General features: G+C 39.3%; 1 protein-coding gene across 2 annotated transcripts in view; it reads left to right on the forward strand.

The window, feature by feature from the left end:
- Window positions 1-1,361: 1,361 nt before the first annotated feature.
- Window positions 1,362-24,639, forward strand: part of MTPN (myotrophin) — a 44,375-nt gene continuing 21,097 nt past the window's right edge. The window contains exons 1-2 of one of the 2 annotated variants that reach the window (XM_055808199.1): window positions 1,362-1,714; window positions 7,889-8,041. In XM_055808199.1, coding sequence (XP_055664174.1) covers window positions 8,012-8,041 — 30 coding nt within the window. In that variant the 5' untranslated portion in view covers window positions 1,362-1,714; window positions 7,889-8,011. The remainder of the gene's footprint in view (window positions 1,715-7,888; window positions 8,042-24,639) is intronic. The other variant, XM_005241781.4, reaches the window with a different exon arrangement.

Below are 24,639 nucleotides of genomic sequence, written 5' to 3' on the forward strand. Positions count from 1 at the left end.
CTTACAATTTCTTCAGACTGAAAATTTAAGCACTGAAATATGTGTATTTATGCATGCGCTGGGAGTATTTACAAAACAATGCAAAGGCACTTGACAGTTTGTCTTTCACAGTTTTTTTGTATTCTTTTTCTTTAATGACATTAGGAAAACGAACAAGGACAAAACCCCTGTGTTCTGAAACTTCACAGTTTGTAAGTGAAATCAGTAATTAACCCAGCTTGAGAGGTTGTAGATTTTTACTTCCTTGCAAGTAACATTCTAGGTATTTCAATTAAATACCATTTAATCCCTGACAAAAATCTGCAAATCCCTACATATTTAACATTTCTGTGGTTCAGAAGTACAAAGAAAACCCAGAAAAATCACGAGTTGCGTGGTAGCACCACCCCTCCTCACAAATTTTCTTTGGCTGTAGTGGAGCGCTCCCTCCGCCTCATTAATGAGGGATTGTTGCCCTTAAAGAGTCTCTGTAGTGGCCCCTCCGCCTCATTAAAGAGGGTTTGTTGCCCTTAAAGAGTTATCTGTGCTTTTTCAAACTGTTGTCAGACTGGGTGCAGCCCCGGCAGAGCAGCTCTAGCTCCAGGGGTGTTGAGGGCGATGTTTGCCGGAGGGGGTTACGAGCGGCGGCTGCCTGCCAGCACTCTGGCATGATTCACGGAACAGGCCGCATGTTCCTTACGCAAAACATGTGGTTTCGAAAAACAGATGCAACCACCGAGTGCCAACATATTAATTAATTATCACATACTTCCTTTTATGTCTCCCTGCTCATGTTTGGGAAGCATGATGGTAATTATTCACAGCACGTTCAGTGCCCCAGGTTTTGTGGAACAGCTATTTAGACACTGGGTTGCCTCAGTGGGAAAAGATGCCTAAACCGGCAGTTCCTCAGCCGCTTCGGAGGAGGGAGCCGGCGGCCCGCCGCCCCACCGAGCCCCGCACGACCTGCTGCGCCCCGGGCCGAGGCGCAAAGCCCCACGCAAATCGACTACAGGGTGCCGGGCACCGGGCGAGGCTGTTCCGCAGGGCTCGCCCCGCAGCCCCAGCGGCCCCGCCGGCCATCAGTCGAGACGGCTGATGGGGCCGGGCGCAGGCCACGTCACCATGGCAACCCCGGGCAACCGGGGGCGGGGCCGCCGGCGGGGCGAGGCCGTGGGAACATAGAGCGCATGCGCCGCCATCCCCCCCTCCCCCCCTCCCCGTGGTATCTCCGGGATCCCGGGACGCTTTACCGCGGGCTCATGCGCCGCCCCCCGCCCCCCCCCCCCCCCCCCCCCCCGCGCATGCGCCCCGCTTCCCCTTCTCCCGCGTGGGTGTCTCGGTGGGGTGGGCAGCGGGTGGCGGGGGAGGGGAGCTGAATGGGAACCGGAAGCGGAAGCGCCGCGCGCAAGTAAACCGCTTTTCCCTTCAGTCAGGCGGCTTCTCCCGTGCTGCGCCCCGCTCGCGTGTCCGGCCTCGCTGCGCGGTGCCGAGCTCCCCCGCGCCGCCCGCCGCCGCCCGCCGCCGCCCGCGGCCCCGCCCAGCCGCCCGCCGCCGGCAGCCGGGGGAGGGGTCCCGCCCTCCGCGCCGCCGCCCTCGCTCCGTGGAGGTGCTGCCGGCCCCTCGCCGCCTCGCCCGCCCGCGCCTGTGCTAGGCGGCCGCGATGTCTGACAAGGAATTCATGTGGGCCCTCAAAAACGGGGACTTGGATGAGGTGAAGGATTATGTGGCCAAGGTAGGAGGCGCCGGGGGCCCGGGGTGGGCGAGGCGGCGCTGAGGAGGGAGGGACGTGCGCGGGGCCCGCTTCGGGGCCCTCCGTTCGGGGGTCGGCCGCCTTGGGCCGGGGGGCAGGACCCGCCGCCTGCCGGGGTGCGGGCTGTGAGCCTCCGCGGCGCTGCGGGTCCTCCCCTCCCCCTCCTCGCGGCCCGCTTGGGTCCTGGGCTCCCTCCCTGCCCCTCCAGCCCCACGGTCGACCCTTGTGCTTGCTGCTGAAGTTATTATATGTCAATACGCGAAACTTCCTGAATTAACAGCCTGTGTCCTAGTACTGCCCCGCTGATCTTATGTGTGTGTGTGTGTATATGTATGTGGCCTTGGTTTGGTTATCCTTCCCCGCAGTGCCTCAGGGCTCATCCTTAATAGGGTGCTACTAAGCTGCCGGGTGTGTTGAGGCTTAATTCATTAACCTTCTGTGAAGTGTTTTGATACCTTCTTAGGGCAAGCGCTACAGGAACAGTAGATACCTGTGTAAGGGGTGAAAAGTATTCAGGTACACTGTAGTATTTGGAGGTTGGTTTATGTCCTTATTTGCCATGGCTTGTCAATGAGGTTTGTGGGTAAAGTGCATGTACATAAGGGCAAGATGCTGCTTCGGTGAATCCTTAGTGTTGTCTAGAAACTGTTACATCAGAGCAGAAGTTTGCATGTAATTTAGCTGTAATTACTTAAATCTCTGAACAAGTTAATGATTGTCTTTGGGAGCTTGACACATGCTGACATATCTTGCTGTGATGACTTAAGTTCTTCCTACTCTAGTTGTCGACTTCGGTTGAAAGTTACACAAACTTGTAGCACTCTTGGCAGAAAGAAATGTGTGTGAGTACTTAACAGCTGCTTTAGTACAAAGTCCAACAGTTTAGCTTTAATAGTCTTCTCTGACAGTTTCAGCTAAGCTACTGAACTTTGCATCAAAGTGGCTGTGGACTCGCATGCTGTGCTCTGCCTGTAAAGTGCTAGAGGTCCTAATAAGTAGGCATAATATAATTATCCCACTTAAGCAGTCTGTTAAGGGTCACATATCTATGTCTGTGTAATACAGTTGAGTATTGCATTGACGTATCTTATTTCTTCTCAGCTTTGGGGCCTCCAGAGTGTTTCAGCAGCAGATTTGGATTCTTGATACACCTTTTACAAGAATGCCATATTTATCTAGACAACTCACTGCACACTAGTGAGTAGTGGATCCTTGTGTATCTGTTGCTGAGGCAAAAACTTTGGCAGTAACTATCTTCAGTCAGTTTATATCTACAAGATCACTGCAGTACTAATTACAAAGCTTTTCTATATTCCCACTCTTCCTGAGTGGCACTGCAACTCACGTGGCAAATGGTTTTATGTGATCACTCTTCATCCACTTCAGCATAAAGTCAAATACTTCGTTCCATCTGCTGCTGAAAGAGGCTTGAGCCAGCCAGGGTGGTGCTGTAGTAAAGAGGCTGAAGGGCACCATCTAACTGCACTAATGAGGTAGAAATCCTTAAAAGAGAGATACTGTCTGTGGTTAGGTGATTACAGTAAAAGAAGCCTGCAATCCTTGAACAAGCTTACATTTTAGCACTGGCAATTGTAGAAGATGAATAAACTGTGGGAATTTTCTGCTTATTTGTGACCTTATCTTGTCCATTCTTTTCCCCCACTTGCAAATGCGCTTTCTGTCATCAGCTCTTAAGCATCCTACTTGCCAGTAACACAAGAAGTCTAATGTTTTCTTTCCAGTTGTCCATTATGTTTTCTTGACAAATTGTGGGCTAGTACCCAGGCTACCCTGGTTTCATGTAGAGACAAAGCTTATATGAGCAAATTTTGACTGACACCCTTCCTAATGGTTTGTTAACTTGTTTGGCTAATTTTTGGTAAGTTTTACAGTGATAAACTGGTGGGTTTTATGAAACAAAATGGAGGGAGGTACCTTCAGGGAAGAAGAGTACAGGAATGAGCTTATGTTTATAACAGGAAATGTGCATTGAGGAGGGGCAAGAGAACAATATGAAACCTCTGACTGTAGGAGAAGCCTCCGTTGGAACTTCACATTCTTGGTTCCTAAATTAATTCTGTGAAGGCAAATCATACTTTGATAGTTACAGTTCTCAGGAAAGTGTCTTTTCTGGACTGCCTGTTCTCTTTTGACTGCCTTCCTTATCAGTTGTATGGCTTTCTTGTCCTAAGTTTACTTATATGAACTTTGCAGTAGTAGAAATTTCCTCTCCCTGTAATGTGGGAGGCAGTGTTACATATCTTAGTCTGCATCTTCATAAAATTCTTTTTTGTCTGCCTTCCTGAAACATTTGATTTCCAGCTTCTCATTTGTGTTGTTCCTTGTTCTAGTCTTGTTTCTTCAATTGATTGGAAACAGTACAGCTTTTAACTATAATCTTGTAGTTTTGCTGCCAATTACAACATAAAGTGTTTGACCTCTGATTTTGTTTCCTATCTAAATGGCAGAGTTTGAAATGCTAACTAGATCACCCTGGGCACTTTAAAAATAATAGTGTAAATGGATGTCATCAGTGAGACTGTAAGAGTTGAACTCTGACAATGTCAGTCCTGGCTTTTCTTCACCTGTGTGAAATAAGCTGTAGAAGTTCTGTCTTTGGAGTCACTAGTATTTATTATTATTATTATTATTTAATCTCAGATTTGGCTAGTAGGTACCAAAAGGAAGGTAGCTTAGTAGCACTCAGACTTTGATTCAAACAGCAGGTGAAAAAGTATAATGTGAAAACCTTTCTTTTCGATGACAGTTTATCTTCTTTAAGTAGAGAAAGCTTCTGCCACTTCAGCAGTTCTTGGACAAGGGATACAGAGGCAGAAGGAAGAGTCTCCATTTGTACTTTATTTATGTCTGTGTAAAGAGGTTTTTCATTCTACTGAAAATACTTTTTCAGAAAGAATCTTTCATGGAAATAGTACTTCTGAGGGGTGGCAATGAAACAAACAAATGTCAAATGATACTATTTTGTTGCTTAAGAAAAGAGATCTTAGTGCTGCCAGTGTGTGCATTCAGAAGACACTGTTGACTTCTACTTGATAAAAAGTTGAAAGATTATCTGTATAGTTTGAATAGTCCTGTAAGACTTAATACTTTTTTTGCAAGAAACATCTTATTAGTCTCCTTTTCTTGACTTCTAATCCTGTCAACTTTTTCTTTAAGTTAAATTATAAGTTCTACTGAACTACTGTCGTTAGTGTGTTATGCTAGCAGTTAAGTATGGTGTCATCTATTTTTATGACTAGATTAAGAAGTAATTTTTACCATTCGCTTTCTTTGATGTTGTCTATTTGAATATAGCCAGCATATGTTAGCTTCAGAGGTGTCTTTGCACGAATCGAAGGGACTGAAGGAATTCTGCACTCTTCCTACATACATCCACTCAAATTTTTAAAATTCCCCAAGAAAACAGAAGCTTTCATGGGAAGAGATGAATCAAATGTGCATTTAAATGGGTGAGGAGGACCCACGCAGATTAATTTGCTTCCCTCGAGGAAGGGAACAGGGGGCTAAAAAGTATCAGTTAGAAGAAGAGCAGGGTATATTAAGCCTGCAGAACTTCTTAATGTGAATGGCGTTTGCTCTTTTACCTTCTCTTTATACTCATTCACCAGTGGAATGAGATAGGCTGTACAGTTGCTTCAAAAGACCATCAACATGTACATGTAATGTTTCCAGTCAGCAGTAGTTTTCTCAGGTGAAGTATAACATCTGTTCAGTCACCAGACACAAAGTTTTTGGCCAGATAAACTTGGATTGGTAAGAAAGAGGTTACAATAAATCTTTTTCTAATGTAATTTCACCTCACATAGCTTAACTGAGAAGTCCTCACTTCAGGAGCTGCTGTAGTCCCCTACATCATTGCTTCCTAAACATACCACTGCTTAGTTATGTTCAATAAGTCAACCAACCTACCACCATAAGAAGATAGGACAATCAACCAAACTGGAAGCACCAGATTTTTACTGCTGAGAGGACTGGGAGTTTGAGGTGATGGTACGCTGTGAAACTAACGCTTTCAGAAAGTATGCATATGCTATGCTTGCCTAGTAGGCATTTCTGGTGTGGATTTTTAAAATATTTTTTTAAATAACAAACAAAACCAAATTCCTAGAGGACTTTCAATAACTCTGCTAGAAAACAGCAACTACCTATGCATCCTTCACAAAATTGTGATATGACAAAGTCTTGCAGTTCTTTGGGATATAATGACATTTGAATACATGTCTTGAGAAATGCAGAAAACGTGACTACTGCAAAACTAACTGGAGAGACTAAACCAGAAACATTGTTTAGAAATACCTTTTTGAAATGGAGGGAGCAGTCAGGGGTATAGTTAAGGTTTAAGTGTTGTGAAAAAGAGAAAACACTTAAATACGTCTGTGAGAAGATTGATTAGAATGGAGAAATAATAGGTTACCCCTCAAAAGTTTAAACCTCTATTCTTTTGTGTGTCCATTGAAATGACTTATTCAGGAACAAACTAAATGAAAATAAACACTTAATTAAGTGACCATTATATATGGGTGGATTACTTTTAGTTACAGATTAACCATACCATGGTTAATTGAAACCATTGAAATTTACCTTGTCTCACTATGTTGAATACTGAAGTGCACTTCAGTGTTACAGCTACATTGATAGCTGGATTGCCTCTGGGTTGGAAAATGTTTTCTTGCTTTTCAGTGACAGGGAGCCTGAAAGCCTAGCTGGATTACAGTGCAGTGTAAGTATACCTCAGTAGTTTGTCTAGAGGCATATCAAGTCTGGCACTGACCTGGGAGCTACTGGACTGAAGTTTATCCCCATGAGAGCCTCTTGGATATCTCTGTACTGTAACTCCTTGGTGTTACGCCAATACTTGTACTGTGTGGGTTTTTCTTTATCTGGAGATTCTAGGCCTTCTGTTATTTTCTCTTGATTACTGTTGAGCGTGTTGGAATGTGATTCCTAAAGATACAGTTTTGTTTTACTTCTTAGTTCTACTTAAACTTGGTGTTCAATTTATATTTTGTAAATTTGAACATGATGACCTAAACCTTTACTTTATGAAATGAGACAGTTGCTTGCTACTGGAACCTGCTGCTAGCAGGTTCCATGTTCATGGTAGAATTACTCTTAACTATAATGACATGAACAAACTAGAAGAACTTTCAGAAGTACACAACGCGGCAGCTAGTTTTTAGTAGTGCGTACAATAAGATGTATGAGGTTGATGAACAACACCTTTTCAGGATGGCTAATTAATTTCCCCAGTCTGATCCAAAAGAGTCTGAGTACATGTGGTAAAGAATTGCTCACAGATATTTACAGTTTGTGCACCAGTTTTTTAAGTAGTTTATAGGAACAGCGTGGAGTAACAATCTTGCCTGTAAACCTGGCATTATGGTGGAAAGTGGGAAGTTGCTAGCTGAATGGACAAATCCTCAAATCTGTTCTTTTGGTGAAGGTACAGATATAACTGGTTTTGAAGCCATTTTTGTCTGAATTGTAAATGAAAGTCATGACAAGACTGATCACAAATCTGGAACTGCTAAACATAGTAGTATCTTTCTGAAATGTTGATGTCAGGCCTATGATCGTTTTGTTGGTTCACTTGACTTCTGTGCTCTGAAACTCTTGGTGGCTTTAAGAGACTGCCCAAGTCTGTGATTTGTGTTTGACTTTTTCACGCTTAAATAAAAAATTAAGTATTTATTTGTTTGGGCTGTTCTTATGCTGATTTGTCCTGTGTCTAATTGATGTTTGCTGCAAAAAGTAAAGAGAGTGTGATCAAAATCAGATTTTAATAAAACATTAAGTTTAAACTTTTGTTGCCGAAAGATTTACTAATTATAACATTTCTTAAACTGAAAGGAAATTTTATTTCTGCTGCAAATATATCCTGTTTTGTCTGAGTTTCTGGTCTTTAGTGTATGCATTACTAAGTATAACAGCACAAAGTTAGGAATAGGTTATGAATAACAGGCAGAGAATCCAGTGGTATGAGGAAAACACATCTAGTACTGTTCCTTTTCTTCCCACCCTCCCTTATTCTAACCTCAATTTTTCCTCTTGTATCTGTTTTATCTTTACTAAATCCTTGTTCTTCAAGCCTAGCTCTTGTCTTCCAACTCAGTTAGGTAATTTTGATTTCCACAGGAAGGCATACGGAAGATGAGCTAAGCTTTCTAAAATTCCAAGAGAACAGTTCTTCAGTGGTTTGTATTCTGTCTCCATTTGGAATAATATGTGGAAAGTGGTGCTAGTTGTGAAGGCTGTGCAATGAACGTTGACTTGGGTACCATGGAATTGGTGAGTCATGCAGGCCACGTGAGTAAAAATACTGAATGAATAGATCTTGTAGCAGTGTCAAAATGCATAAATAAGGAATCCCTAGATAGGTCACAATAGACCAAACAACTTCTTTATGCTTGTTCTGAAGGAGCATATGCTTAGCTGTTAAGATATCAGGACCTGAAGGTCAAATATCCTACCCAAATTTAAGCAGAACATAGCGGACTCAGAAATGCGGGGTTCTCAAGGCCAAAAATTTTCGAGACTGAAAGGCACTTAAAACATGTAGGTGAAAGGTTGGAAGAGAAAATTTAGGAAAGATAAAGAAAGCCAGGGGAATGTATAAAATTTTATTGCTTCAGTCCTGTACTCATTTTTTTCTTTATATGGATCCCCAGCCAAGTGTTCTTAGCTTTTTGAGGTTTTTTTATGGCTTTATGTTTATGCTTATTTGAACTTGAATATGTGTCCAGACAAAAGTGCAAACAAAGTCACTTCTTTGTAACTAATTTGCACACTTGAGAAATGGAAGGTTTATATTAAGTTGTTACTAGTTTTAATTCCCCCCTAGCAAAAGCTCCACATTGAATGTTGTGTTTACCAGCCAATACAGTTCTGTGGAAAGAGGCAGTTGTCATTTGTGTAGACAGATCTTCTATTGCTAGAACAAAAGCGTTGACTGGAATTAATAAGTCCCAATAACTGACCAGTTGGTTATACAACAATTGTTTTTCTTAAAAGTTGCAGTTTCAGCAGTTTTGAACAATTAGATATTTTTCTGCTTTAGCTTGTTATCAGAAGGGTTGGGAACAAATTAGCACAGTTCGTAGTAAAGAGTTTGAAATCTTTATTGGGTGCTGGATATGCTATTAGTTGTTTTTATTGCAAATTGATGCTAAAGCTTATGTTGATTGCAACCACCAATGGCAAATTCTGCAATCATGTGCCAGAAACGGGGAGGGATACAGTAGCTTTCTTTAAATGTTTAAGGGACTAGTGTCTGTGTTGCTTTCTGACTTGGGAAGTAATTAGTATTAGTAAGTCCTATTGAACAAGCTACAGTTCTTAATTCTTAGTTTGACTGGAATGTACTTGTGTGTGGGTTGTTGGGGGTTTTTTTCGTGGTGCTTTTAAAACAAAACAAAACCAAACCAAGAAAAGGACAGAAAATAAATTGGTATTATCCTGAAAGGAGCTGAAGTCCTGGTGAGAGAAAGTGGGAAAGGACAGAGAAACATGGTCTTGTAAACTCGTAATGCATCTGCACATAAATATGGCTTTGAGGTAGTTTGGGGGTTTTGGTGCTTTTTTGCACTTTGCCCGTTTTTATGGTCTTTAGTCTTTTGTCTGTAGTATAGTTCATAGTTCAGTACAGACTCATAATATACTAAGCATTATTGCATTTCTCCAAAGAAAGAATTTTTGTAACTTTCTTGCTGCAACAAGGATTCGAGTATGGTCTAGATTTTTGTCTTTTCTTACGTATATTGCTGCCTTCCTCATTGGTTACAGGCCAAAAGGGAAATGGTAAAATCATTTTACTTCGCCTTCAGCTACACTTTGAAAATAAAATGGAGTAATTGCACACAGTGGCTAATAAGCTGAACAGACCAAAACATCACTAGAAATGTGTTCTGGGCATTTGCCTGTCATGCTTTCAGCCAAAGTTCAAAGAATATTCTGAAGTGTATCTAATTATGGAGTCAGTTTATAAAACAGAATCGTGTGCTCAAAGTTTCTTATGAGCTAAGATCAAGTCTTGATAATTACTGTTGAATGACTGATACTTTCTTTCCCCAAACTCCAGTAATTTATGAACTTGCTTTTTAACACACTTGTGGCCTATAAATTAGTGATTAGCTTCAAGGAGGAAAGATGAGCTGGAAAGCTATTTGAGACAATAAGATAGAGGCTGTCCTTAGAACGGTTACCATCAGCATCTGTCTTCTAAACTGATTTGTTAATGATGCTGTGAATACAAACACCATAAGCAATAAATGCTTTAAAACGATTTTTGTTTGTTCTAAAACACTTCAAGTACTTGATTCAGGTGTGGAATTGAAAGGAGGAGGTTTCAAATCTTTATATAAAAAAGACTGGTCAGGAGAGTCCCTGTGAGGTGAGATCTGCATTTCTATCTATGCCCTGTATAAAAAAAATAATTGCAGGATCCTTTGTATTTTAGTGAGGCGTTTGGGAGAACCTTTGTTTCTTGGGTTGCTGACTTTTCAATAACTTCAGTAATACTATTAACTCTTCCTTGGCTAAAGGGTTTTTAGCCTGGTTAAAAAACTTGAATTTGCTCTGTAATAAAGCATTAATTATCTGTTACTTAAGTTTACCTTGTAGATAATAACTCAACAGTAAATACACTTGATTTCAAAATATGTTCCTTCAATTAGACTATAACATGAAATACAGTCTTCAGTTCTGTTCCTGTGACAAGTTAGTAGACTGTATTTACTAAAGTATTTTCAACAGTAATTCCTGTTGAAATCTGGAGAAAATAGCTTAACTTTTGTAGATGGATTATTTAAATTATAAAAATGCAATATCAGTATTGGTAACTTTTAATGAAAGTATTACAGTGGAGCTGAATACTCCAAGTGTATGTAATTGGTTTACAGAGCCATTCTGTGGATGTTAATGCATATTTTTTAAAGTATATACTGCTTGGAAAACAGTGGTTTTTCTGTGAATTTAAAAACAGCTTTTATGTTTAAGTGTTTTACTTCTGTGTTTTGTTTTGGTGTGATTTGAATCAAAAACAGCTTGAGCAATTCAACAAAAAATGTGTTAAGGCACAGATCTTCTAGAACTCATTAATACTGCTTTTGATATTTCATATCGTTTTATGCATTGTTGTGTGAATAAAATGTAAACTCAATTTGCACAGCAAAATAATGCCTGTTAATCTCATAGCAAAACTTACTTAGAAGCTAAGCTTGGGTGTAACAGAACACTTGATCTTGCCTTGGACATATCCTTTGTTCATATTCTAGAGAAGTAAGTAATGCTTATGATATTAAGCCTCAATTATGACATTGAAATTCAGTAGTTTTTTGAAATTATGCCAGTAGTTTTTGAAAGATAAATTCATCTTCCTGTTTATCCTCTCCTATCTTCATGACTGAGTACAACCTTAAATTTGAGAACTCATATTTAGTTGCGGGGGGGAGGATTGGTGTTCTTAGTTTTTTAGATTATGCACACAAGTCGAAATATTAAGGTGGCATCTGCTGAAAGAGAAACTCAATATCTGGTGTCTATTGTTCTTCTAGAAGGAAAAGTCACTTCCTGTGCATTCTTTGGACAATATGTACTGAGGATTTTAATAGATGTTGATGCTGGGGCTTTTACTGTGACTGAAAGTTCTTTAATTCAAAGCTAGCAACTAAGTGCAGATTGGATGGTAATAGCTTTTATTCTTTGCTCAGCTGGTTAACTTTTGGAGCAGTGATCTGATGATGGAAATAGCCTGAATCCTGTTACTAAACCTTTGGATTGCTTTATCCTTGAACTTAATATCGTATTCTAAAACAAACTTAGTGCACCAAGGAAGAAAAACATGGCACTGTATTTTTATCTGTCCAAACTTGATTTCATAATTCCGTGGCTAGATGATCTGACATGTTAAGCTTGAGTTTGTGTGAAACTACATGAACAGGTGTTCTGTGTATTTTTCTGGTTTGATAGTGTCATCTGTTGTCAATCTGCTGATGGTATAGTACTGAATTACTGAGACCTTATCTGATTTCTGGTTTAAGTATGGCTGATGTCTGCTGTTTAGCAATCATCTGGCATCCATGTGGGCTGGAATATGTTCTGCTTGGTATAGTCTTAGAGTGGGTATCATCCAAATTGGATCAAAATGCAGCAGTGTTAAGATGTGGAGTCTGGCAAGTCATTTCTGCAGGAAATACAATTTTAGGTCAGCTCAGTGTTGCCTGTGAAAATGGACCACTGCTGTGTTGATTGGGTACAGTACTTAACACGTCTCTTTAGACTGAACATTAGTTTTATGTCAAGTTAGGGTATAAAGTCATTAGATCTGTCTGTGATTCCTTAAGAATTAGTAGTTAAATGGTTTTATTTTTGGTTGTGGCCACTGTATCATGTCTGATAGACAAGCCTTGGTGCCACAACTAAAGCATTTTAGCTTTAATTCCAAATTCTAACAGTTCTAAGCAGAGATAGCTCAGTGTGTCTGATCACTGACTGTTTCAGTTCAGAATCTAGAATGTTTAGCGCACTGACATTCATTAATTAGAAGTAGTACTCTGAACAGAGTCTCTTGTTAGAAGTAATAATACATAAAAATAAGCATCAGTGTATTCTGTCAGAACTAGTTGCTGCTGTTACTCTGAGCTGTTGCTTAACTGACAGGTGAGTGCTTTTGGACAGCTTTTAAATAGGAATACGTAAGAGCTGAGAGAAGCTGCAAAACTGGTCCCTTCATTCCTGTTTCATCACTTGCTAATGCAAGTAGTGAGTGGTTTCCACTGTTTCTTGCTCAAATCTTAGATTAAGGATTTTGGGCTGGGGGTGGGGGAGGTGAAACAACTGTTTTCAATAATGCACATACTGACACAGCTCTGAAGCTGGGATTGTAGCATGAGTTTCTAGAAGCTGTAGCTAGGAAACAGTAGGTTCATTACTGTTCTAAAGAACAACTTGTGTATCAGGTTTGTTTGTCTCTAAAAATGCTGATACAACTGAAGCACAGATGGCTCAGTAGTTCAGTTTATTTAGCAGTTGCTTCTGGATTTGTATTCTTTTGACTGAGACAAAGGATTTCACATTGCATTTGATTATCATGGATAAACTAGGTATTTTTTTACCACTAACAAATAAAACCTGAAAATTACGCTTGCTAAGTACCTTATTGGCTTAAGCCAAAATAAGTGTAGGGGTGCTTATAAAAGCTTTTCAGAGTACTTTAAATACCATATCAAGACAGGCAAAATTCAGCATGAGGTTCATAATTAATTTTCTTGTGTAGAGCAAATTAGTGTTATCATTAGCAGTTGAGGCTTCTATCAAAGCAGAGAACTGCAAAGTAGATACTAATTTTAAACATACATGGCCATCTACATCTGTCTGCTCTGGCCGTAGAACTTGCTGCAAAATGCCGACTGGAGAGACCCATACTGTCATCAGAACATATACCTCTTTTTGGTAAATGGGTGACGGTCTTTTAGCAGGAATGTTACACTGTAATCCTTTGAGTAGCCTTTTTTCAACTTTTAAAAAAATGGTCAGATGGATGTGGCATGCAAAACTAATAACAAAGACTAGATGTGGATCCAGAACAGCAATGACAAGTTGTTACTGATGTCCGTAGCCTCTTCCACATAGCTTTAACTTTCTGTATTCAAGAAGTTTCCATCTCAACATCTGTTAACTTGATTTTGCTTTTTGATAATAATCTACAGGGTTTTTTGTGGATGTTTTTGCTGTTTCTGTCTGTTTCAGGAAGACGTGATAAGAGGAAGGTGTAAAGACAGCTTGTCTCAAATATTCTCCAAAGCATACACAGCAGAAAGAAGACGGCTGGGAGAAAATACCTTGTTGCTCCAGGCTATGAAATATAGAGGACAGGGAATAAAAAAAACCTGTCAGTGTCAAAAAGGCATTATTAAATATCTCTTGCCATCAACACAAAGATCATCAGTAGAAAGGCTTAGCTAATGTAGTCCCTCTCAGCCATTAAACAAAAACCAAAGAACTTCTAGATCTTCTGAAATACTTGAAGTGGAAAGTAGTTATCCCATACAATATATCTAGGTCACTTGCTTCTGTTCAGTTGTCCACAGACAACTGTAGTCCATGCTGGCTACAGTTGGAAAACTACTGGAATGGTCAGAATTTGCTGAACCACTGAGCAATAGCAGCAATAGTCTCTCTGTGGCAGGCTGGATGAGACTGGATTATGTTAATTTACTTAATGGGCTGAAAATAAATAATTTTTGAAAATATAGAGGATTCAAATGAAAACTTGGACCCTGCACAATTTTTTTGCAGTTGCCATGGGAAACTGCCTACTTGCAGTTACAATGGGTTGATTTCTCAGCTTTGGCAGGAACTTACTGCTGGTTTTTAACTGAAGAAATCTGCTTCAAAATCATAACTTATCCACAAGTTACAACACAATGTTTTTCCTTCCCTTTCTGCTCTTTGGACCTAACACAGCCTTTATTAGTTACTTCACCATGTTCCACTGTTGCTTTTAGGTTGAATATTGACCAGGGGGCAACAAGGTCATTGTCCTTGTGAGTCAGAAGATAGAGACAAGAAAACTTGAGACTCAGTAATCTGAGAATAGTAAAGCTGAGCAGAATATATAGAAAAATGTTGTGTCTCCTTAGGCCTTCTGCATTGTTTGAGTGTTTTTTTAATGCATCAAGTTAGGGCAAATGTGGAATTTATCTTTTTTGACCTGCTCTGCCCAATTGTTAGTTCAGCAATCCATGTAGCATCATGTGTCAGAGCTTTTTCCTCTTACACAAAAAAATGTACAAAAGTTAAATAATATGCTGCACTGACCTGTGTTATGAGCTGATCACTTGAATTTTTCTTGTTTCTAATCAATAAAAGTGGGCAGGAATTGAAAATAGCATGTTAGTCTAGGCTTATGATGAAATACCCAGAAGCTTATAAAAATGGTTTCCTTGTCTAAAGTACTAGACAAGTGATTCAGTTATAGTCAGGTTTGTGTTAAGATAGCTGATGTGAGGGTATGTCTACTGTAGCAATTTAAAACTGAGACAGTTTCAGTAATGGATGCAGATATCTAACCTCTCTGCTCTACCCAGCAGAAACTGCTTCAGGCTAGTGCTCCACGTCAGTTAACTTGACAAAATTTCTAGAGAAAATTGTATAACCGGCTTGGAAGAAGAGATCGTTTTATTGTTCCCACTACTCAAAGGTGTTTTCAGTAGCATAAATTTTAACACTTGAAAACTAGTAATAAGTTTTTCAGGAAAAGCCATTAGGCCCAAATTACTGAATTCATTTAAGAGTGCTTCTATCGGTAACCTCCAAGGACCAGTGAAAGTGCTAGTGTAGACTTTGGTTAGCTAGATCAGTCTATATTTTGGCAGGAATGAAAACTACTTTAAAGTCAATGCTGCTTTTTAGAACCTGAGGCTATTCTTGTAGGGGGGAAAAACTCGGTTGAATTACAGCACCACTTCGAAAGACGAGTGTTGTGGGGTTATTGAACTGAAGGCCTAAAGTGCAGACCAGGTGAATACTTTTACATAGTGAGCTCTGTGGTTGGGAACTGGTGTTCTATAATGCTGTCAGATTTCTTCAACATGTTTTATAGAAATACATAGATCGGAACAAAAGACACCTACAAATCCAACTTTGAGTTAAGCTTAGCAGTGCTTGAATCAGCTCTTTGGCAGTCCTAAGGTGAGAACGAGGGTTACAGAATGGTATACATATGGAACCACTCCAAAGGTGGACTGAGGAGGATGAGAGCACTCTCCATCAGGTCATATGAGGAATCTGGGCTCTCTGTACCGAAGTCCAAGGAATGTTTCAATAGTGAGAAAATGTCAATAGTAAGGAAACTGAAGTAGGAGCACTTGAATTTTCAGTGGTAAACCTCAGCTTTTTGTGTTGGCAAAAGTAAAAAAATGAGAGTGTTTTTGTGTTTGAACTTGTAGCATTCAGTTTTAGTTCTGAAGCCTTTAGAAGGTTAATTGAAAACTGGGATATTTGAGGCTCCAGTTCTGTCCTTAAGGAACTGATCGGTGGAAGAAGAGTTCAGAGGAGGCAAGCTATAAAATTTTGTTTCTAGGATGGAAGGTCAGATTGCCCTTTTTTTTTTTTTTTGTTATTTGAATATAGATGATACTGCAGCCTGGCTGAAGAAGGTTAAGATGCTTCAAGGGCCTTTCTGTTCAGGGACTCACTCATGACAGAATGAGAAATGTTGAGTTGAGAGAGTGCTTTTCAAGGCTGTTACTTGGACAGACAACTTACTATTTTGAGGAATTTGTAAAATACACAGAGTTACACAGAAGGTGAAAGCAAAATGATCCAGTGGAAGGAATGTAGAAACATTGCACAAATATGCAGGGATGGGAGTATGACAGCTGAACTTCAGTTGAAGTTGAAACTAGCAAGGAATCGGTACTAGCGGTAGAAGGAGCTAGTGACTGATTATGAAAGGAAGGCAAAGGAAGATCTGGAGCTACTGCTTTGTTGAGCAGAGGACCAAGTGATAAAATACATAAAAAGCTTTTTTGCCCTTCTTATTGGTAAGGCCTTCCAGGGCCCTCCACCTAATAGGAGAGCCTTTGGTAATGAAGCACTGTCTGTGGTAAAGGAAAATGGAATTAGGGAATTCCTTAAGTAGCCTGGACATACGCCAGTCCATGTGATCAGGTGGGATGCATCTGAGGGTGCTGACAGACCTGTATGATGTCTTTGTGCAGCTGTTCTGTCATCTTTGAAAGGCCTTAGTGACTGGGGGAATGTTTCTGATGAATCCGAGAAAGCAAATGTCTCACATATTCAATAATGGTGAGAAGGAACACCTGGGGAACTGTAGGTAGGTCAGTTTAGCCTCAGTCTCTGGGAAGGCTATGCAGGAAATCCTCTTCTTCCTTGAACCCATTTGACAAGACTTTTGCTGTAAGGATATAGTGAGAGATCAAGTCAAAGTTTGCAGTATGTGGACTGTAAGGTTGGTGGAAAATTGGCTGGGCTGTTGGACTCAAAGGGCTGTGATTAGCAGTGTCACCTCTAAGTGGTGCCTGGTTACCAGTGGTGTCTGTCAGGGCTTGGTAGTAGTAGTATTGCTTAACGTTTTTATTGGTGACCTAGACAATGGGATGTCTTTATTGTTCAGGACAATAGGATAAAAAGAAGTGAACCCAGGCACCTGTACGAGCTGGGGACTAATTGGCTAAGTAGGAGCTCTTTAGAAAAAGTACTTCAGGGTCCTGGTAGACATCAAGCTGCAGATAAGTCTGCAGCATGCTCTTGTGTTATTGAAGGCCAGCAGCATACAGAGCTGTGTTAGCAAGAAAACAGCCAGCAGGTTGAAAGAAATGTTTCCCTTCTTACCACTTCTGAGGCTGCATTTGAGCACTGTGTCCAGTTCTGGGTTTCCTAGTAGAAGAGGGACATTGACATACTGGAACATATTGAGAGTCAAGAGCTTGGGGGCCATCAGGATTGCTGAGGACATAAAAAGAGATGCTGTTTACAGTTGTGGTGATTTGGGTTTGGGGTTTTTTGTTGGTTTTTGTTTTGATTGTTTGGTTTTGTTTTTTTTTTTTTTTTAGGGAACTTTTATTGTCTTTCTCTACCAAGGGCAGGATATAGAGAGGTTTGTTTAGAGATGCATAGTGAAAGTGTTAAGAGGCAACTGTTCAGTCTGAATGTGAGAAATACTTCACTGTGAGTATGATCAAACCCTGGGAAGGGTTTGTGCCTACAGAGCTTGTGTAATCCTCAGTCCTTGGAGGTGTGTGGAATTCAGCTGGGCAATGTCCTGAGCAGCCTGATCTGTTTGGACCTACTTTGAGCAGATGTTAGGACTAGAAAACCTCCAGAGTTCCCTTTCAGCCTTAAATAGTCTGTGATTCCATGAGTCATTAGGCTTACAAGCTTGTAGAATTAAACTGTCCTTATATTTTTAGATTATTAGTCAGGTCTCAGGAAGTGTGGTAGTTGAGTTTTCCTTCATTACTGCTAGTGTTTATGACCCATGGATTAGTTATGTAAAAACATCATCTTATGTTTTTACTGTTACAGCAAAGAGATTAATGACAGAAGTTTTTATTTGACTTAATTGTGAGCTTAATATTTTATTTTTGGAATTGTAGGATAATTGACCTTGAGGAACAGAAGTATGTAGAAAATGGGGGTTTCTTCATTTGTTTCTGTTGTATTGTTATTAAGGATTCCTAATAAAGATATTCAGATCTGCAGTGCTAGAGAGGTGACTTTTGGATTAGATGAGCCCCAGAGCTGACATGTGACAGCAATAAACAGTTGAAAAGTCTATGAACATACAACTGGAACACGGTTTATGCAGTGAACTTTGGCTTAAATACTTAAAATACAGCCATTTTGAGAATACAAGTAGGATGACAAAGATAGCTGAATGTATTTTTATCGTCAGAGTACTTATGTTGTGGGCGGTGGTTTTGTTTGTTAAAAAATCTTTCCAGAGATGGATGAGTCTGGAAAAAGTTATACTGGACAGTGATTGAAGGGGTGTGAGCTGATTCAAAGTTTGAGAAAATGAAGGAGAGTGTTAGGGGAAGATTAATATATATTAGTTCCGCTACATCCCCCACATTCCCGTTGTGGAAGTGCAAGATTGTCGGCTAAACCCTGTTCGTGTATGTCATAGTTTAATGTGGCAGAGTATATGGCTAATAATTTTTTACAAGGTGTGGTTTGTCCAAACTTGCTCTCCTTTCAGAAGACTAAGGAATACAGTGCTCTTAAGTGATTTAAAACTCAGGTTATCTGTGTTCCACTTAAAACCATAAAATTTACTATTTCAGGCAACTAGGTGTAAAAACTAAAAATTAGTTAGGTTGGAAGGAAAGATTTCCTTCAGTGGCTACCAATATAGTTTCAATTATGGCAAAATGTCTTCAGATTGTATCCAACATTAACACATAAATTATAGTTTACTTCTCCCAGTTTCATTTTACAAAATTAAATTTAAATTGGGACACCTGACCATGGCATTTTCAATCCCCCTCTGATGGAATGAAAATACCATGGTCAGGTGTCCCAATTTAATTTCTGGATTTCCGGATTCAGAATATCACAATGTAAGAAAGATTTTTACATTTCAGTTATACCTCTGATCATTGTTATTGGGTGTATCAAAGCTTACCTACCTATCTACTAAGATTTGTTTTTTAAAGACAACTTATGAAGATGAATATAGAAAGCAGATGCTACACTGAATTTCACTTGTTTCCTAATGTTTCTTCTGGCATAAATTCCCAGGAGGATTTTGTTGTTGTTGTTACACTATGTGCTTTAAAAGTGAAGAATGTTGCTAACAGTGCATAAATGAATATTACGCATGATTCTTCTGATATAAAGACCATGCACTGAGATGTGACAAAGAAACAAGAAGGTACAATACCTAAATTTTTCTTTTCTCTTTTGTCCGCACATATTTGCGTATTGTTTCTACACCTGAGTAATATAAATGCTCAAAACCTGAGATGCTTTCCATGAGTTGAATTCTTAACACCTTTTGCTATAGATCTGTACAATGAGATTGGTTTGAAATGCTTCTCATGCCCTGTGTCACTTGATCTCTTTGCTGAATTTTTTAAAAAACCAATAAACCCAGTGTGAACAAAGGCCTACAGGAAGGTAGTAAAATATGAAGTGTTTGGAGGTAGTATTCTCAGTATGCAGTAAGATAATTGGAATATCTCATCCATAGGACTTAAACTTTTCTTAATAAAGAGATTTTTTTTCATTGTTCCTCTTTCCCACTCAGACAACAATAAAGGTATTTCTATATTTAAAATGTCAGCGTTACCTAATAGACTGTAACAGTGGCTATCCTTTGTATGCCAAGAGATATAAGTAATGCAACAGGTTGTACAGCGAATTCATCTTTTTCCGGAACAATGGAGATAGGAATTACCCAGTAGTGCAGCTCCTGTAGGATGCTTCCCTGTGTTCCAAGGGCATCTGACTGCATAGAATCAGGTTTCCTTCATTAAAACCGGAATGAAAAGAGTGCATGAAATAGGGAGATGAAGTTATTTCTGCATGGCAGGATAAGTACAGATGGGAATATGGAGTTGTTTCTAAATTTGAAAGAGCATTTTAATGCCACCAGTATTACAGATACTGCTCTACTAATACAGTTAGCCTATGCAATAGGATTTAATGAGGTCACAATTTTCAGCTTCTATTCCTGTGGTAGAACTGCAGTGTAAATTCCAGCTACTTATTTCTGCTGTGTACGTGTGCCAAGTGGTGAGTCAGATGAAGGAATGGATTTAGCTGGAAAGGAGAAATTTAGCAAGTTAATTCTCATACTGATTAGTTCCTTCATTGGATTCATTGTTCAGCCACTAATTCTGATGCAGAGGTGAGAAGGATCAAACTGTGGATAAGAGTAGTGATACTGTAACTGCTACACAGGAGAAAATCGGTGCTAAACTGATGGGTGAGCTGTGACTTTAATAGCATGGCAATAATATTCTAGAGCAACACTACTGGCAAACCATGGTGCTCAGGTGAATAGCTGGCTCGGATTTGGTTGTGGTTGGTGTGCCACTGCAACGTAAGCCTGTGATTGAAGCACACGGAATACCCTGTAGAAATGCTAGAGTGGCACTAGATGAAGTTTGGTTCAGCTCATTTCGCTTTAAGTGTTGATGCCTTTGAAACTGACGGGAACTGGGAAAGCAGGGGGTTAGCAGGTAAAGCTAGATGAAGGGGTGCATAGAATACAGTCTGTGTAATAAAGCCTACAGAAAAGGTGGGGTCTATTCAAGGACAGTGTCAGTTTGGTGTGATTAAATAATATGCCCAGTAAATAAAGAGTTTCAGAACTTGTAATTTATGACTAAACTTGTTTATTCAACATTTCCATTGAGCTGACGTCATAATGTGCATTAGGGACGAAAGTCAATGAAATCTGATTCATACTTTCAACTGGGCTGCAAAAGAATAAGGAATTAAATTTGGCAGAATTTATTCAAGGCAGCTGTCAAGGTGCAGATCCTTCCAGATTTGGGACATCCAGCAGGAGGGCAGCTTGGCTGTCAGGGGACTCCTCTCTGATCTTAGGTATGAAAAGGGGGAGCATGAAAAGTGGAATTGGGGGTGGGTAACAAAGAAGAATGTAGGCACTTTCTCAGAGTGCACAGGGATGGAACTGAATTCCAGGCAAGCTTTGGCTTTTTTAACTGTAAAAGGACATGAGATACAGCCTGGCTTGTGTAGGTATGTTGGCAGAAAAAGTGGAGCAAGGAAATTGTGTGAGATAGAAGTTAGTTGAAGAATTAAGTTTAAGAAAGTTCAAGAGTAAATAATTTTGACAGCACTCACTTAAGAAATTAGTTAGAACAGATCTTTTGGATTTAATTGCTCCATTACAGAAAGTGGGTGATAGTTGCATTCGGAGGATGCTATAATGAACCCTACTATTAGTTATTTAAAAAGCAGAGAAAATTCTTGAAAGTATTTAGAGCTGAGCTTTGAGTTTTTATTTTCCTGTCCTTCACTGAAAAATTAATATGACATTTAAAGCCTTTCTAATTGAATATTCTGCTGTTATCCATGTATGTGCTATTTCTAAGTAGGACATAAGATTAACATGTTATAAAAATCTTCTCATGCTGTCTTGTTTAGTAACTGGAGATTTACAGAGAGGCTTTTCGTTACCTGTAATCAGATTTTAATAGAGGGGATTAAGGCAGATACCTGCTAACTGCTGGTTCTGATGTTTCATGTGCGGAACTGGTTTTTAATGTTACTGCATAGCTGGTGCTCTAGGTCGTTGATCTGCAAAGAAAAACATTACTGATGTAGCTTATACCAGACATAGCCTTAAATGTCTGACTAAGTAAACTCAGCATATTCTGGAAGGTTGTTAAAAGGTGTTCATGTCTTTCCTTTTGCAAGGGCAAATTCTTTTCTGAGGCTTTGCACAAAGGTTTACACAATTCTTAGTGAATTTGTAGGTCCACTCTAGAAAGTGAAACTAAGTAATCTTTCATGCCTTTGAAAATATATTTTTATTTTGAAGTTAATATGATTCTTTGATTCTGGCTTAACTAAGTCTCCTTCAAAGTACCCTCGTAACAAATACCTACTTTGCTGCTATGTTAGATTCTAGAAGATGACAAAAGTCCCTTAAATGTTCCTGGGAAAATTTTCTATCACTTTTTGTCTAATGTACGTAAGATTTTGTTCCTACGGGTGTAAAGGAAAAATCATGCTCTTTGGCAGTTCATGTGTGTTCTGACCTGTGCAGAATATAGTCTTTTAAAAGAAAACCTTTAGCAGCTATTTAATATAGTCTGAGTTTTATCCTACCAAAAATCTCGCTTACTTTGCTGTCTCCAAGTTCAGTACTGAGAAACATCACTTGAAAAGATTGCTGATACGGAAGTTTATAACATTCAGTATAATGTCTCTGGCCAATATTATATGAAAACACAGCAATTTCACAAAACTTTACATAGAGAGAACTCTTTTTAAGTCTTTACTTCCTGCACTCTTTCCTGCCTTTGCCTGTCATAGGGCTTCAGAGACCACTTTGTCTTGTTTTGTTGACATAATTAGCCACACCTTGACCAGAGCTGCCTTATTTATGAGGGGCTCAAGTCTTGACCTTATGCTTAGGTATTTTTTTATCATATGAAGAGGTGAATCAGCATTGTAGCTATGGCTACTATATAGTATAATTTCTTTGCTAATGCGAATGCTTGAATTCTGTAGTGTATAGTCAATCACTTTTTGCATGTCACCATATAGAGAAGATGCTTTTCCTATACAAAATGTGGTCTGTCATGGCTGGCCAGGCTGTCAGAACTGAGAATCCATCTGCCCATGTAAGTAAACATCTCGCCCTAGCTTAGCTAAACAGAATACTTCCAAGTTGAAGAGCAAGAGAATCCAACTTGGAGTGCTCATCCAGTGAAGACAAAAGTCAACACCCACAGGATTGTATATCCAAAGCTCAAAAGAGAACAGCAGCTTGTTTAGTTAATCTTTAATAACCTTATCTAGGGTGTTAGATGTTTCGTATCACTGTCTAGCCAAGTAAAATGTTTATTGTTGTAACTGGTTAACTACTGTCTTTTTCACCTGTGTATTACTAATTTGGATCATGAGGGTTCAAGCAGTTTCCTGACTTCCCCATTTTTATAGGTGATTTTATATGAAACTTGTATCTTAGAGACTTATTTAAGCATATAAATGGAAGCTGGTGTAGATAAAGATAGAAAATGTTAATAGAATTTCAATTAAAGATATGAAATCAGTATTTTCATGTCTAAACGCACTTTCTCTTTGCACAAGCAAAACTGTAAAGATGTCCTTGTGAATTTTGTGACAATTGGTCTTTAATCTGCGTAACTTGTGTGTAGGGGTATGGTTTACGGGGGGTTTCAGTTTACCTATACAACTTCTACTGAAACTATTTAGTGTTACAGCATGAAGCTCCTTCTGAAAAAGAATTAAATTGTTGTTCCCATGGATACCGATAGAGCTCTATACCAGTAGCCTCCAAAACTTTTTGATCATGCACCTCATCAATAAATAAATTTCCAGCATGTTCCACCAATATCTCTATATTTATAAATAAATTTTATACATGTATTATGTAGTATGTATGTTATAAAACATGCTCAAAATTGGAAATTAAAGTTGAAATAAACACTATTTTACATTTTATTAACAGTGCAAAAATTTTTTTCTTATTGCACCCCAATGGATTGTCCTGCACACCTGTCTGGGTTTTTGCACCCCACTTTGGAGACCACTGCTCTTCTATGGGGAGATGCCCCAGACAATACAAATAGGAGATCTAAAGGCCAGAGGAAAAATTACTTATGAAGAGTCCTGCGAGTTTTCTGACATACATGTGTTAGAGACTGCATTTAAAGCAGGTGCTTGTGCCAGGGTTTGATCCCTTTTTATGAAATGGGTTGATTTTTCTTCCCTTCCTATTTCTATATGTCTTGAACCAGGAGTAGAAAAGACCCAACAAAGTTTTATAACATTCAGCGTTCTGTTTTACCGTGGCTTTTCACACCCATGGAACAACTGGATATTGGACAGTTTATTGCAGAATCTAGGAGTACTTGCTTTTTTTTATTATTTTTGTAACTTACAGGGTATCTTGGTTCTGTTAATTCAGACTGAAACACTCTGTTTTTGAATGCTGCCAATACATTTTCTCAATGCTAGTATTCAAATTTGTGTAATCTGTGTTTGGGACATCTTTGCAGACTTTTTGCTAGGTACTCCCCTGTAAGCAAGCTTTCATCATCTTTAAGAGAAAATTCTGCGTTCAGGTGATGTTTTTTCCTTCCAAAAGTTTATTATCCAGCAGGAATTTATTCTACAGCCAGCTTAGGAGAGAACAGAGGGGGTCTGTGGTATATTCTTTAAAACAAAAAAAAAATAATCTGATAATGTAAGCCAATGGGAGAAATATTTATGACCTTAAGGAAGGGGGAGTTTTGCTAGGCTGGTCTAATCTTTAGACATGATGATTCTAAACTTGTTCTTGAATTTGAATGCTCTAGCTTTACTGTGCACTGGCCCAGGTATTACTTGCTTGGCCTTCTCCCTTACCCTCTTACTTGCCATGTCTTAGCATGTGTCAAACATTACAGGAGTTTTTAAAGCCTTCTTCAGAGTAGTGATTGCATGGCTTTTACATGGTTGGCTTGCTAAAGCTATGCATCCCAATCCTTAATGTATCTGCAAACATTGTGTGTTATATTTAAATGTCAGCTGTTTTTTAAATTGATGGGAAGTGGCAAGGTGCAAATAAGAACATGGGTAGAGCTTAGCAAAAGGGAAGGGAAGTTTACATCACAAAACTATCTGCAACAATTTTACTGGTAAACAAAGTTAGA

Source organism: Falco peregrinus, chromosome 6 (assembly GCF_023634155.1).
Source record: "Falco peregrinus isolate bFalPer1 chromosome 6, bFalPer1.pri, whole genome shotgun sequence".
NCBI classification, from domain to species: domain Eukaryota; kingdom Metazoa; phylum Chordata; class Aves; order Falconiformes; family Falconidae; genus Falco; species Falco peregrinus.